The sequence below is a fragment of the Spea bombifrons genome, chromosome 2 (assembly GCF_027358695.1).
Source record: "Spea bombifrons isolate aSpeBom1 chromosome 2, aSpeBom1.2.pri, whole genome shotgun sequence".
Classification (NCBI taxonomy): domain Eukaryota; kingdom Metazoa; phylum Chordata; class Amphibia; order Anura; family Pelobatidae; genus Spea; species Spea bombifrons.
The window spans coordinates 72,519,783-72,533,627 of record NC_071088.1 but is presented as its reverse complement, the minus strand read 5'-3'; the positions used below and the strand labels follow the sequence as shown (position 1 = coordinate 72,533,627).

General features: G+C 39.3%; 1 protein-coding gene across 1 annotated transcript in view; it reads right to left on the bottom strand.

Moving 5' to 3' along the window:
* The window catches only part of CSMD2 (CUB and Sushi multiple domains 2), a 382,136-nt gene that overhangs the window by 33,010 nt on the left and 335,281 nt on the right, over window positions 1-13,845 (bottom strand). Inside the window, exons 31-40 of the mRNA XM_053454739.1 lie at window positions 13,030-13,146; window positions 11,864-11,977; window positions 10,665-10,760; window positions 9,828-10,031; window positions 9,507-9,631; window positions 6,588-6,684; window positions 5,701-5,805; window positions 4,515-4,633; window positions 4,104-4,173; window positions 3,200-3,316 (exon numbers count right to left, since the gene is read on the bottom strand). Of these exons, the coding sequence (XP_053310714.1) occupies window positions 3,200-3,316; window positions 4,104-4,173; window positions 4,515-4,633; window positions 5,701-5,805; window positions 6,588-6,684; window positions 9,507-9,631; window positions 9,828-10,031; window positions 10,665-10,760; window positions 11,864-11,977; window positions 13,030-13,146 (1,164 nt within the window). The remainder of the gene's footprint in view (window positions 1-3,199; window positions 3,317-4,103; window positions 4,174-4,514; window positions 4,634-5,700; window positions 5,806-6,587; window positions 6,685-9,506; window positions 9,632-9,827; window positions 10,032-10,664; window positions 10,761-11,863; window positions 11,978-13,029; window positions 13,147-13,845) is intronic.

The following is a 13,845-nucleotide window of genomic DNA, read 5'->3' as shown; positions in this document are numbered from 1 at the left end:
TTAGTTTTGGTGTTTAAACACCTCCTGATGTTCATTGGTAGCCAGGTGCATTATTGCTCTGATTCTGCCGTAGATGTCCAGAAGAAGAGGTCTTGACAGACCACTAAGAAAATACTGTTGAACAAGGGAAGACAAAGTGTCCCAAGTACAACAGTGTCTATCCCAGGTCTTGTGATGTCCATGCAGCCTATAACTCAAATGTCTGTCACGAAGCTTGTCCATGCCTACCCCTGCTGAGGAATTGCTAGGATGACTTTAACTATCACTTTGCATAGGATGCCGCACAAGCTGTAAGGTTGTATCTTGAATAAGTTTGCAGAAGGACATTCTCAATATTTGGGTCTACTCAACAAGCAGTATAGTGGGCAGAATTTAAGACATTAATGAAATGAAAGAACCGCGTGATTATTTTTTTTATGAAAACACCAATGTATGCTTTGTTTTCCAAGAATGGAAATATTTTAGTAAATCTTCAGATATAACATGGAGAAACATATTGAGTGCCTGCATCAAATTAATTTGTAATATTTGTAATAATTCACCAGACCAGACCCAATACGCTTTTCAGTAATTTCCAATTTTACTAATTTACAAAACAACAATGGGGAAATTAGGAAGAGGTATGGTTTTTAATTTTAAAAACCCGTGATGCTCAATAGATTCACAGATTACACATAGTAATCTATCATTATCCCAAATTGATGCATCAAACCTTTCTAGAGTAAACACTTGAGTTAGAAGCAAAGGAGGCATCTGATAACGTGTGCCTGAAACTCACGTGTGCAGATAAAAACACCCCACCTTTCCACATTCCACCTCATCGTGACAGATACATCAGTGATTAACAGACCTACGGGGGGGGACTCATCTCATTAGAGCCCTGCATGAACAAATAACCAGTTTTAATTAGCTCCTAAAACAGTTTTGTGCTTGGTGGCATGCGTGCAATTAATTCCACACATTGACCATACCACGGATTAATAATTAATCAGTTCATTGCAAGTCTCCCACTCTCTCCCGTTGGCAGAAATACATGAATTAAAATCGTAATATTTAGGTCAGTAATTATCTGCATTTTTTGTTGAAGTGGCAAAGTTAGTATAAGAGTTTATTGCTTTTAAAGTAATAAAATGATGATGTACAGGGGAGTGTTGCTTTAAAGGCAATACGTATGTATTGTTCTAATTTCATATACTGTTTTTAAGACCTAAATGGTTATAAGATGCAGACACCAGTAGATAAAAAGGAATTAAATTGGACTAGACATTTAAGACGGTAACTGAAGTTAGGGTGATAGTGTGTTAGGTCTGGTGGTTAGACAGCCACTCTGGTATATTCTTCATATACTGGGTTATTTCACCAAGAAGCGACTTCTAAATTAAAATTGCACTGAGATGAACATAAGACAAAGATAACCTGAGTAAACAATAAATGCAGCTTTTAAATAATCTTTTTATTTATTGAAAGTAAAGTGTTGCTCAAAACCTATATCGCCCATGTGAAAAAGTAATTGCCCCTGAAAGAGTGGTACAATAATTTGTTGTACCAATCTTGACGGCCACACCTGCGATTACTAGCAATTAGTCTTTTATATGTCTTTGGAGGATTTTGTCCCACTCTTGTTGGCAGAATTGGTTTTATTAAGCCACACTGGAGAGTTTGTCCTGCTGCATAACTCAGCTGTGCTTGAGCTTCAGGTCACGCACTGATGGCCAGACATTCTGCTTTTTTGATAGAGAGCAGAAGTCCTGGTTCCATCAAGTCTGGCAAGTTGCCCAGGTCCTAAAGCATCAAAACTGCCCTAGACATCACACTTCCACCACTGTGTTTGACTGTTGGTATGATGCTCTTATTGTGGAATGCTAAGCAGTCCATAGAATATTATCTCAAAAGTATTTTTTGGCAAATGTGAGACAAGTTTTTGTGTTCTTTGTGGTCAGCAGTGGTTTTGGTCTTGCAACTCTCCCATGGATGCCATTTTTACACAGTCCCTTTCTTATGGTGGAATTGTGAAAACTGACCTAAACTGGGGAAAGTGAGGCCTGCAGTTCTTTACGTGTCAGTCTGGGTTCTTTTGTGACCTCCTGGAAGAGTCATCTATGCGCTCTTGGGGGAATTTTTGAAGGCCAGCAACCCCTGGGAAGGTTCACCACTGTTCTATTTGCAAATAATAACCCTCATTATGGTTCATTGGAGTCCCAGAGCCTTAGAAATGGTTTAGTAAACCGTTCTACACTGATAGATGTCAATGACTCTTATCTGTTCTTGAATTTCTTTAGAAGTGATTTTTCAGACCTTTTAGTCCACTTTACTTCACAAGGCAAGTTCTCTTTAATTTTGGTTTGATTCAGAAGTGCTGGCAGTACTCTTGCCTGGTTGTGTCTGGTGAAACCGAATTTTCAATTACATTTGGTTAATTGGTTGACTTAGTAATTAAGGGGGCAATTACTTTTTCACTTAAGGCCAGCTAGGCTTGGAATGCTTCTTTCCTTCTAAACACGCCATTATCAGATCAGGTCTTATATTACATTTAGGTTGATGATCTGAAACATTTAAGTGTGACACATATGCAAAAATTGAGAAGAAATTAAGAAGGGGGGGAAATACATTTTCAAAGCACTGTAAATGTATATGGAGTAATACCTACATACCTATATATTTATCAAACTAAATTATTAGCAAAGTTCTAAATGTGAAGCAGCCTCCTTGGAAGCCAATGGAATGTGTTTGCCTGAGGAATGCTCTTTTACAACTGTATGGTTATATATCAGAACAATTTAAGTGCAAAATGGAAAAAAGTGGAGAAAATGCAATTACTTTTCGTCAGACTTAATCTTTCTAAATAACCCTCAAAGTATGTATATATCTGCAGGTTTTTTTTTTTTAATTAATCTATATTACATAAGTGTAAATACTCACACCCCCATTCCTTCAAGATTGTAAGCTTGCGGGCAGGGCTCTCTAAACCTAATGTATCGGTTTGTCTTAGTCTGTCAGTTCTCATCTTGTCGTACCCCTTAAATATATGTATTGTATTAAGCGCTGCGTAAATAGTTGGCGCTATATAAATAAAAGATAATAGTAATAATAATCAAATTACACTGTAACCTACTTAATGTAATGTTATCATAATTACACTCATGTTACACTCATAGTTCTGCCGGTAGCAGTTACTATAGTTTCATACTGATGCACTCACCAAAGCCTACAGGCAAGGAGATCTTCCAGGAGCAGTCTAAATTACTGGGGTAGTTTCCCGGGAAGCCAGGACTCAGTATGACACCCTCCATGTCCTCCAGGACTCCGCCACATTGAGCTGAAGATTCACAAGGTGGCAATCAGACCAATAGCAATACGGTAGGAAGGGTATAATATTCCTTTACGTGTTGCAGTAAAATGTTCATTGCTGTAAGAAAGGCCTCTTCAGCTAGTATGCTATTCAGCCTGTGTTCTTTAGTGACATACATTTTACTGCCTTATACACTGGCGCTATAATTGCAACTGGCGAGATAATTCAACTGTGTCTGCAACTTTGCCTAACTTGACATTACATCAATAAGGAGATATGATGAAATTATTACATAAAAAAGTAGAAGTGGCTGGATTTGAACACAACATAAAGAAATACATAAGATAGTACAGAGGTGGGTTAGAGGAAAGCTCTGGCTCACACTTTTTCACCGTAAAAGAAACGGGCCAATCCTAGCTTGCTCAGCTATAGTAAAAAGAGCCAAAGTGGACAAAAGTCAATAAGTAAGATACAGAGTGTATATAGAGTACATTGGCAAGGTATTTACTGAAGAAGTAGTTAGGAAGAAAGTGGTGAATATTTCATGTTTCTGTTATCACTATGTGTTATAAAGGGCCAACGTCCCAGAGCTTCTCTTGCAAGAAGGGATAAGATACCCTGGACATAGAACTATCTGCCTGCGTGGCATATCGGCAGGGTATTGACAGGGTATAAATGTGGGGCATGGGGTCCCTAAAGGCACACAGGCCAGACTTATCTTTCGAACAGGGTTCATTCTTTATTATGTGACTTGCATACACAAACAGAAACACACACACACACATATATATATATATACATAAAACTTTCAAACCTATGCACAAAGGAGGTGGATAGTTCCATCGTCTGACAGTACCCGGCATACAGGATATATGGGAGTGCCCCTGTGATGTGAGAATTGTCATTATTACAAGTGAACCAAAGTGAATTTATTCATTATACATCAACAGGATTCAATTAGTGCTATTTTAAAGTCAAAATTAAATTATAACCCATAGTCTATGAATGAGGTTTTCTTTTCTTTTAGATTTAAAAAAGGCCCATTTATTTTGAGAACATTGCAGTGATTGTACATGAATGGCGAAGTTGGTATTTCAAAAGTTCCTAATTATCAGAAACATCTGCCCAATGATAGCTTGATTGCTTGTATAATAATCATGCAAGACCCTGATATCTATAGGTAATGCGCGGTCCTCCTAGCTCATTGTAGGATCTAGTCTGGTACCTGTAGAGAATATCCAGGTTCACACATGAAGGAAACCACATCATTCACCAGGTATCGTTCTCCACTTTTCACCCCATTGCTGGGCACAGCTGGCTCTGGACAAGTGGAAAGACCAACGGCTGCATCCAAGAAGAATTAAGGTCAGAAAGGGAACATGTATAGAAGGCAAACGGATGGAGCAAGCAAAACATTTGCAAAACAGACGATCTATCTATCTATCTATCTATCTATCTATCTATCTATCTATCTATCTATCTATCTATCTATCTATCAACAATGTTATTTACTATTATACACCCATTATACACCCACACATAATGTAGAGGTAGACAGACAAGTATTTTATATGTCAGTGCATAATCTGAAATTCAGTGCACAAATCTTAGAAATCTGCTCTTACGGAGTTAATATTTCAGGAGCATTTTTGTCTCAACTTCAGCTAGAGTAATAAACCCCATAGTTAAATAAATAGGCAGTCATACATACATAGATAATGTGCGATCTGTTTTCTGCATAGCTGTCAGAAGCAATGTGAATGCCAATTTTAACATCTGTCACTGTGAGGTGACCTTCGCTGTGCCTTCAAGGGACAGAGCATAAAGTGCCAGCTAACGTTACTGCAGAAAGCAGCTGTACAGTGTGTAATCCCAAGAGAGATAGGCCGTCAGATATCATTAGTACCAAAATGCAGTTTACACAAGGTGAAAATGATGCGTTGATTGGGTGGTACTCGTACAATAAAGACTACCTCATCGTTTGGGTGACCTAAGGGGTGTCCCATGGAGCTGAACTCTTAGAGTTGCAGCCAGGTTCTCTCCTGTGTTTGAGACACAGCTAGAGGGTACATATGGTGATATAGGCATGATTTGGGAAGCATGGAAGTCAATCTAGCTAGCCTGAGCCTCTAACTAAAACCGTAATGCAGTTCTACGGGTTGGCTTATGTATGCACTAGTAGAAAGAAAGCACTGGTAAACCGTTGATGCGCAAAATCATAGGACTGTCTCTGGTTGCAATGCAACTTTACAGAGTGCTTCACCCATGGCCACAGTATATTTTATCCATTCTACTTAAGTACAATTTCAACCAGTAAGCCTGTCATCCAATCACTACTGCTGCCTTCACATAAAACATAGCACACAAATCTTTTACTCCCTACATACATCAAAACACAAGTCCTGTCTTACTCTTATACTCCAGATGGAAGCCAGCCGCAGACACGCTGATATCAGAGAAGAAATGCAGGTACAGTTGGTTGGAGGTGCTGTTAAGCAAAGCAGGTACAGTAGTTCCTGAAGACAGAAGGAATATATTTTTACAGCATTGCAAAAGCTCATTCAATGTGAGCTATTTAGTGAAACACTTATAATGGAACGTGGCACTCTAACAGTACTATATAAAGGGAGGGGGTACATATGTTTGTACATATTTAAGCATAATGGCCTATGTTCAAGTGTATGTGAGCATGGATGCTTATGTTCAAGTGTATGTGAGCACAGATGCCTATGTTCAAGTGTATGTGAGCACAGATGCCTATGTTCAAGTGTACGTGAACATGAGCGCCTATGTTCAAGTGTGTTGGAGCATGGATGTCTGTTCAACTGCATGTGAGCATGAATGTGTATATGTGTTTGTGTGTGAGCATGTATTAGCACGAGTGGTGTGAAAGGGATTTGCACATGTGTGTTAGTGGGTATGAGTAAGTGTGTGTTGTTTACATATGTGTGCAAGAGCGTATGTTGGATGGGGGCAAGGGGCACAGCTAAGCTGTTCTGGGGTCTCTGACAAGCTGCTTGGGGGAAAAGGTGACACTCACAAGATGTTTGGGGGCTAAGGAGGTATTCACAAACTCTTTAGGGGCAAAGGTGGCACTGTGGGACATGATGCTTGATGAAGTTGGGGGGCCCAGGGCAATTGTTGCATCCTGTGGTTTCTAGTTACCCCCCTGTTCATCAGATAATTGTGAACTCCTATATTGGAAACCCCAAAGCTAAATAAGTATCAACTTGTTTTAAGGCTTGTGGCTATTTGCAGCTATCTACATAAAATATGTTTTGTTTTTTAATTTTCTTACCTGAGAAGCTGCCCAACATGGTGGCCGTATTGTCTCCACCATCAAAGACTTCCAGTGAATCCCAGTTCTGTTCCGTGACAAAGCTGATCACCTGGATCTAATGGAGACATAGAAGTGGTACAACCCAGTTGTTAAAATATAGTGGGTTTTGAAATGCTTATTAAAAAGGTGGAATACTTCTCCAATACGCATAAGCTGATATAACCCCGAGAGGGATAAGATGACAAGCTTTGGCAGTAAAAGTACTCTGGTCTTATGGAGTGAAAGAAATATCCCAAAAGATTAAAGGTACCAAGCTACTTGTTGATTCTTTGAGGCCCACATGGAAGATCAGTTATCACCCACAGTGACATTAAGCTTAGACACATTCAAAGTATACATGGATACACCTGCAGATGTGCTCTCCTTATTTGAAGGAATTCAGTGGAGGCATCTTAACGTTTTCAAAGTGAAGCCCCTCAATCTCTAATAACTTGTCTAGCTCATTATATATCCATGTGCATATACTGTATTGCAGGGGAGACAGGCACACAAACAATAAGTAGCATCAGAAATGAAATGTAGGCAAACTGGCAGGGCACCGTGATACTGACAAACATCAACCAGATTCTGGCTAAGAAAGTTTGACGTGAAATACACAGGAAAATACAAGGTGTCAGAACAGGTTCCTCGTCTTGGATACAAAGATTATACGTGATAACCAACTCAGGGACAAAAACTCATGCAGAGAACAGAATTACTTATTAAACAATCTGCATACATAAGACATGTCTCATTATTTTACTTTCAGAAATGTATACGAGTCAGTTTAGTTTGATTTAGATTGGAGGGCTTTCATTTTTCTAGGTATTACATGATTTGGCCATTCCAAACAGGTCAAGCTTGCCATTTCCTTAGAGGAGTCTGGCCAGAGTCAGGCAGAGAACTCCTCTCAGTCCTTTGGGAAGTTAACAGGCTTCTAGTATCAAAGGATGTCTTCCTGGGTCTGATATTTGGCACAAGAAATTGCTCACCCTTTGTCAGAGAAAGCGCATATGCTAGGAGCCATAAACAAAAAAGATTTAGGAGGTCTCATGGACCAATAGGGGGCCTATACAGCAACATAATCTTCTTAATGGGAATACAACATAAACGATCAACACATACTCCAATGCAGGACCGCCTTTATCCCAGTGTAGGTAGATGTAGCAACATTGTAAGGTGGTGTGGAGGTTTAACAATGTTTGGTAAAGGGCCACACAGGACTGAAAAGCTGTCTCACAGCTGTCTATTTTTTTGTCCTTCTTATTTAACATATACAAATGTTTTCTTTAGTTTTGTCCATCCCCAGCCGGAGTTATTGGCATTGCTATCAAATTGCTAGGGGACTGATACACCCGGGACTGTCAATATACGCCTGTTAGTTAAATCATTTCTTGGTCTGCTGAAAAGTTCCAGAAGCCCTGATGTGTCTTAAACCACTGCAGTTCTCATAGGACCGAATTATAGTCCCTGGAAAGGCAGGGGAAACGCAAGCCCAATCAGAAAAGTGTCAGAAGGGTCACACACTTCATCTCCAGAGTCCCCAAGCGAGTATTAAGATTTAATAAAAGTGCTGGATACGCATACATAGATCATACATCTATACACATACACCTGTTTGTATACATATATCATTAATATTCAACAATCTGCTGATCAACAGTAATATTTTTATTTTTCTTTGATACCAGTTTTTTTACTACTTGGATTTCTTAACATTATTACAAATGCACACAAAGAGGTACACCCTCCACTATGCCACAGAGAGGCTCTCTTATCACTAAAGATGTGGGTAAGCCTCCTAGTGTCGAATTACTTTGTGCTGTCTTAAAAGATAAAAAATTCTAGCCATAATAAGTGGTAACAGCAGAGCAAACTGAACTTGGTGACATTCCGAATATGTGACGTTCAGCGCATCCCCTGGAGAGCAAGTTGGACAACCTATTAAACAGAACTTCAATTAGGAAACAAGCCATAAGTATTGCACAGCGGCACGTCTAGGGCGAGTGGTTTCTGTTGTAATGAATGTCCATGCCAGCTCTCTGAGTAGGGGGACCATTCTCTAATCCGGCAGCTGTGAAAATGATGCAAGGAATTCAATGATACTTTGAACTGCAAAAGTATAAGCAACTCAAAGATATAAATGTGCCATTCGAGGAAATTACATATCATATTCTCATTTTTTAGAAGGCCATTGCAAAGTAATTCTGAGCATTAATAAGTAATGACAGTGTAAAGTATTTAGTGGCAGTGGTGTAACAAAAAATGCCACAGCTCCCTCCCCCCAAACTCCCCCTATACACACACACACAGTAACATGGTTATGTCCGGCCTGGGGGTAGAGGTTGGAGGAGCAGGGGATGGGAGTCCCCTCCAATACATGGGCCTCAGTTACACCAGTATTTTGTGGTTAAAAGCAGGGCAATCTTTAATATGGGGTAAAAGTGGCAGCTGCTTTAGGCTTAGACCTTAGGGGTCCTCAGTAGTTATTCTTTGGGCCGCCTCAACAGTGACCAGATTTACGTCTCTACAATACACACATAAAATATGCAAAAGATAAAAAAATTCCTATACTATTAAATGAATGCTTTAACTGAAATTGTTGCATGGCAAACCATTTATTTCAGAGAAAGTCCTTACAGACATATTGTAATGAGTTTCGTGTGGAGAAACTCAAGTGGCCTGAAGAGAACCCTGACCTTAACCCTGCTGTACACCTTTGGGTAGACATCTTTTAAAGTTTTTGGAGTACTCATTTTTCTACAATGACAAATGAAAAGTCATTCTGCAATAGGTTCTTTTTTGATGAGAATTCTGAAAACATACCTCGGATTAAGTGACAAAGTTTGAGAATAACTATGCAGTGTTTTAGTTATCATACCTTGGAGTTATGCCTACCTGGATTCCTGCCCCTTCAGGTACAGTGATCCTCCACACACAATTTAGGCTGTTCAGGTATGGCTCAGGAAATCCCGGTGATAGTATTGTCCCCTTGCGTTCTGTTAGATTTCCACCACATGGCACTTAAAAAAGTAAAATAGAGAGATGGGGGTAAATAGCAACACATGGACTCTTGTAGGAGAATATCCAGAATGAAAGTTGTTAGAAATCAATAAACCAAAATGGAGAATAATTGTTTCTGGACAACGGAATGACATTGCTCTTTTAGGTAGACATTGCCAACAGTGATTGCTATGTTGCACATATTGGGATACTCACCTACACAAGAGGGCACGGATGTGTTCCATTGTGCCAAAGCTCCCATCACTGCCTGGCATTCAATATTTTTGGAGCCAAACAGTGCATAGCCAGGGATACACTCAAATCGCACAACCGCTCCCACGGCAAAGTCATTCCCAATACGTCGGCCATATTTGGGCTCTGGGATTGAACTGCACTGTGTTGCACTTGTACGGGGAACAGCTTAAATGAAAAGGAAGACAATGAGATAGAGCACTTTAGAGAACATGAGGGTAATGGAATAAAATTACAAGACACCAGTGGAAGAAAGAGTAACAGCCATACACAGGTGTGACAAGAAATATGAACACTTGTATCAGTAATAGTAGCTACTCAGCTTTTGCCTCCTATTATCTCAGACAAACCCTACCTAGTAAAATCCTAGAAACATGCCAATTCCCCTGTCCCGCCTATTAATCTACCCCATTGGAGAGACTCATTGTAGCCTGTAACACACTGACTTACATGTCCAACACCCATATCTTTTAAAATCTGAAACTTTCATAAAGAAGCATGTTTTACCTCTGCAGTGTCAGAGACAGCCACTGAGTACCCATTTGATTTTGTACTCTAAACTACTTGCATATGTCTGTGTTCTCTGTGATATCTCTCCCGATGCTTTTGAGTCACATCTGTTTTCTTTTTCATCACTATACACCTGTCCTCTCCCCCCCTTTCATTTTTCTCATCCGCTGTCCCAATCTACACATCGGAACATAGCTAATCAGAACACAGCTAAAATCTGCTCCAGGGTTCCAGTGGGGCTCACACGCTGCTTGATAGCCACAGGACATGACACACCATTTACACACCTACCTTGGTAGACAAAATGAAATCCTTTGGCTGTTGCCTGCCCCTTGGCGCTGAACTTAATTAAAATCTGATTGGAAGTCGCAAGAGGTAGAGATTCACCTGCAACAGAAGAGTGCATGTGTTATAGAGCGGGGAGACCTGCCTCTCGCAGATAAACTTGCTGGGGGGATTTGCAAAGAGAGGATGCTGATCTGATCATGGTGCGTGAGATGGGCTATGCTCACACAGGATTACACTCTGCAGCACATAACTCTGGCTGAAGAGCAAAATAAAGGAGAGAAGCAAAATTAACCAATGTATGCACAAGTGTCGAGTGGTAGGAATTCATGCCAGAGGAAGGGAAAAAAACTTAGAAAATCATACTACTTTCTCTTGTTTTAAAAATAAAACCATTTAGCTTCTTATTATAACTGTTCTGAATACTCCATATAGCTATTCCTATTACAACACAACCTTCTCACAATGCCTATTGCTCTATACAAGCGCTCCATATTCCTATTATTATGCCACTCTATACCCTTAATTTACAACTATTTCTATTATTAATTCCTACATTTCCTTATAACCTCTCTTCATTACTTCCCTCCCCTGACTTTAAAATACCTATGTACATTATCCCTATAAAGTGTATTGTATGGGAGACTGTAGTTAAAGTATAGTGTAGAGTATAGAGCATTATATATTTAGAGGACACTAAATGCCAATCCATTACTGTGATCATTAGCTGATGTAGCCCATCAAGGTTCAACACCTTCTATACACCAGTGTTGCATCTTTGCTAGCTTTCTGTTGGCTTGAAGAGGTCCAGCCTTTCTCCTCTGACCCCTCTCATAAACACTGTGTTTTGTCCACAGAACAGCCACTCATTAAATGTTTTTATGGCACCATTCTCTATAAACTCTACAGACAATAGTTTATGAAAATCCCCATTGTTTCTTAGATACTGGAACAACCATGTATGGTGCAAACAGTGATATTCAGAGTCACTTACATCACCCATCTTCCCCATTCTATTGTTTGGTTGGGCAAAATGTTTGTAGAAATACCAAAAAGAACAACGAGTTATGACATAAACTGTGTATATCATTCAGTTTAAACGGAACTCTTTATGTATGGCCATAAATCACCACACAATGCTAAAACCTAAACTTAAACTCATCCCTCAGTTCCAAAAACCTTCTTTGTCCACATCTGCATTATACCCGTATGAGATCCAGAGAGAGAGCTTAGGAGACGAGATTCCTCATTTGGTCCGTCATGTACTTCCACCACATCATTGAGAGCTGTCTGGAAGAAGGTGAACTGCCCAAAGACCACTATCAAGATAAACATAAGACAACTATAAGGCTGTCCACCGTTAAGAAGAGAAATGCAATACAAATTGACTTACAAAATACCACAAATAAATAAATCGATGGCAGGACGTAATACAACCTGCCAGTGCTGGTTAATTGCTACTAGAAAATAACCATTCATTTGAGAAATGTAAGGATTTTTAATCGTCATATGCAAAGTCATCAAGGTTGTAAGAGACTTATCAACAAAAAAGACCAAATGGCAAAATAAAGAAGCTCATCGAGGCTGATCTTCATTAAACACAGTTCAGCACGTAAAGCTCCAGTCTATGATGGTGCCTGTTTTACCAAATGTCCAAGCTATTTTAACCCTTTAGGGTTAGTAGTTTTGCTATAGTTAATGTTAGGCTATAACCCTATAAGCAGCATGCGCTTCACCTCGGGAATCCTATGAGGGCATTTCACAACAAATTAAACAATTCCGAGATACCAAGTAACACCCCATCACAAAACATAAAGGTAGAAAGACAAAAAAAATCCCCATTATTCTCACTGTATATACAAAATCAAACTGTGAAAGTAGTAAAAAACTATTAAAAAAGTACCCATGCCCCTTAGTAAACTTATTTGATTGATGTGTGTGTACATTCAAGAGTCGCACACACAGCTCACATAAGACAACATAATGAAAGGCAGACAAACAAGAGAAAAGGTAAACTTCTATAAGTCCAGAAAAACATAATATAGATAAGAAAAACACATTTTGCACTTCTAGTTCACTAGCTTTTTAGGGCCAAAACTCCCATCACTCTCCCATCTAGTCTTCCACCCCAGATAGGATGACTTCAAAAATCCAATATTAATTATGAATTATGCAAGGCCAGTGAATGTTTTCTTGAAGGAGAAGCTGGCTGTCTTTGGCTTTTTTATGAATAATGATGTCAGGGACCTCAAATATTTAACTTACAAATCGATAGAAGATGACCAGCAGAACTGGCCTTTAGTTTGGATAGGTTATAACAATATTAGAAATGACATGTTTGGGTTATTAATGATCGCCTTAAAATCCTCACCATAATCCTTTGGAACTATAATAAAATAAGAGCAGGTCTGCCTGGCTGTGTAGTTACGAGGGTAGTTTGGAGACAGGATGACGCCATCTTGGTTGACATATTGACCTCCACATGGAGCTGGAATGGAAAGAGAGACGCCTTCACCATCACAAATGGGAATATCTTTAAGTTTATAAATTTACTGTCAATATCTAACTTCCTACGAAACGTATGAGACTGTTGCCTAGAATAGTAGTACAAAAAATGTAGTCTGGTATCTGCTAGTGGCGCTAGATTCAAGACGTTAATCACGATTACAAAAGCAATGTAAATTAATTTGTTTGTGTTTTTGTGTATCAAAAGTATACAGTGCTGTGAAAGAGTATTTGCCCCCTTCCCAATTTCTTCTATTGTTGTTTAGTTTTCACATTTAAATGCTTCAGATCATCCAACCAATTTTAATATAAAGACAAAGACTTAATGATTAAACACAACATCTATATCACTCATGTGAAAAAGTAATTGCCGCCCCGTAAGCCTAATAATTGGTTGTACCACCCTTGGCAGCAACAACTGTTTTCAGTAACTGCCAGTGAGCCTTTTACATCGCTGTGGAGGAATTCTGTCCCACTCTTCTTGGCAGGATCCTTTTAATTCAGCCACATTGGATGTTTTTTTGAGCATGAATTGGTCATGCCACAACATCTCAATCGGATTTAAGACAGGAGTTGACTGGCCCACTCCAAAACTTTCTTACTTTTTTCTTTCCCATTCAGTGGGCTTACTTTTGTGCTTTAGATCTGTCACAACCTGAGCTATGGAAGTCAAGAAGGAGCC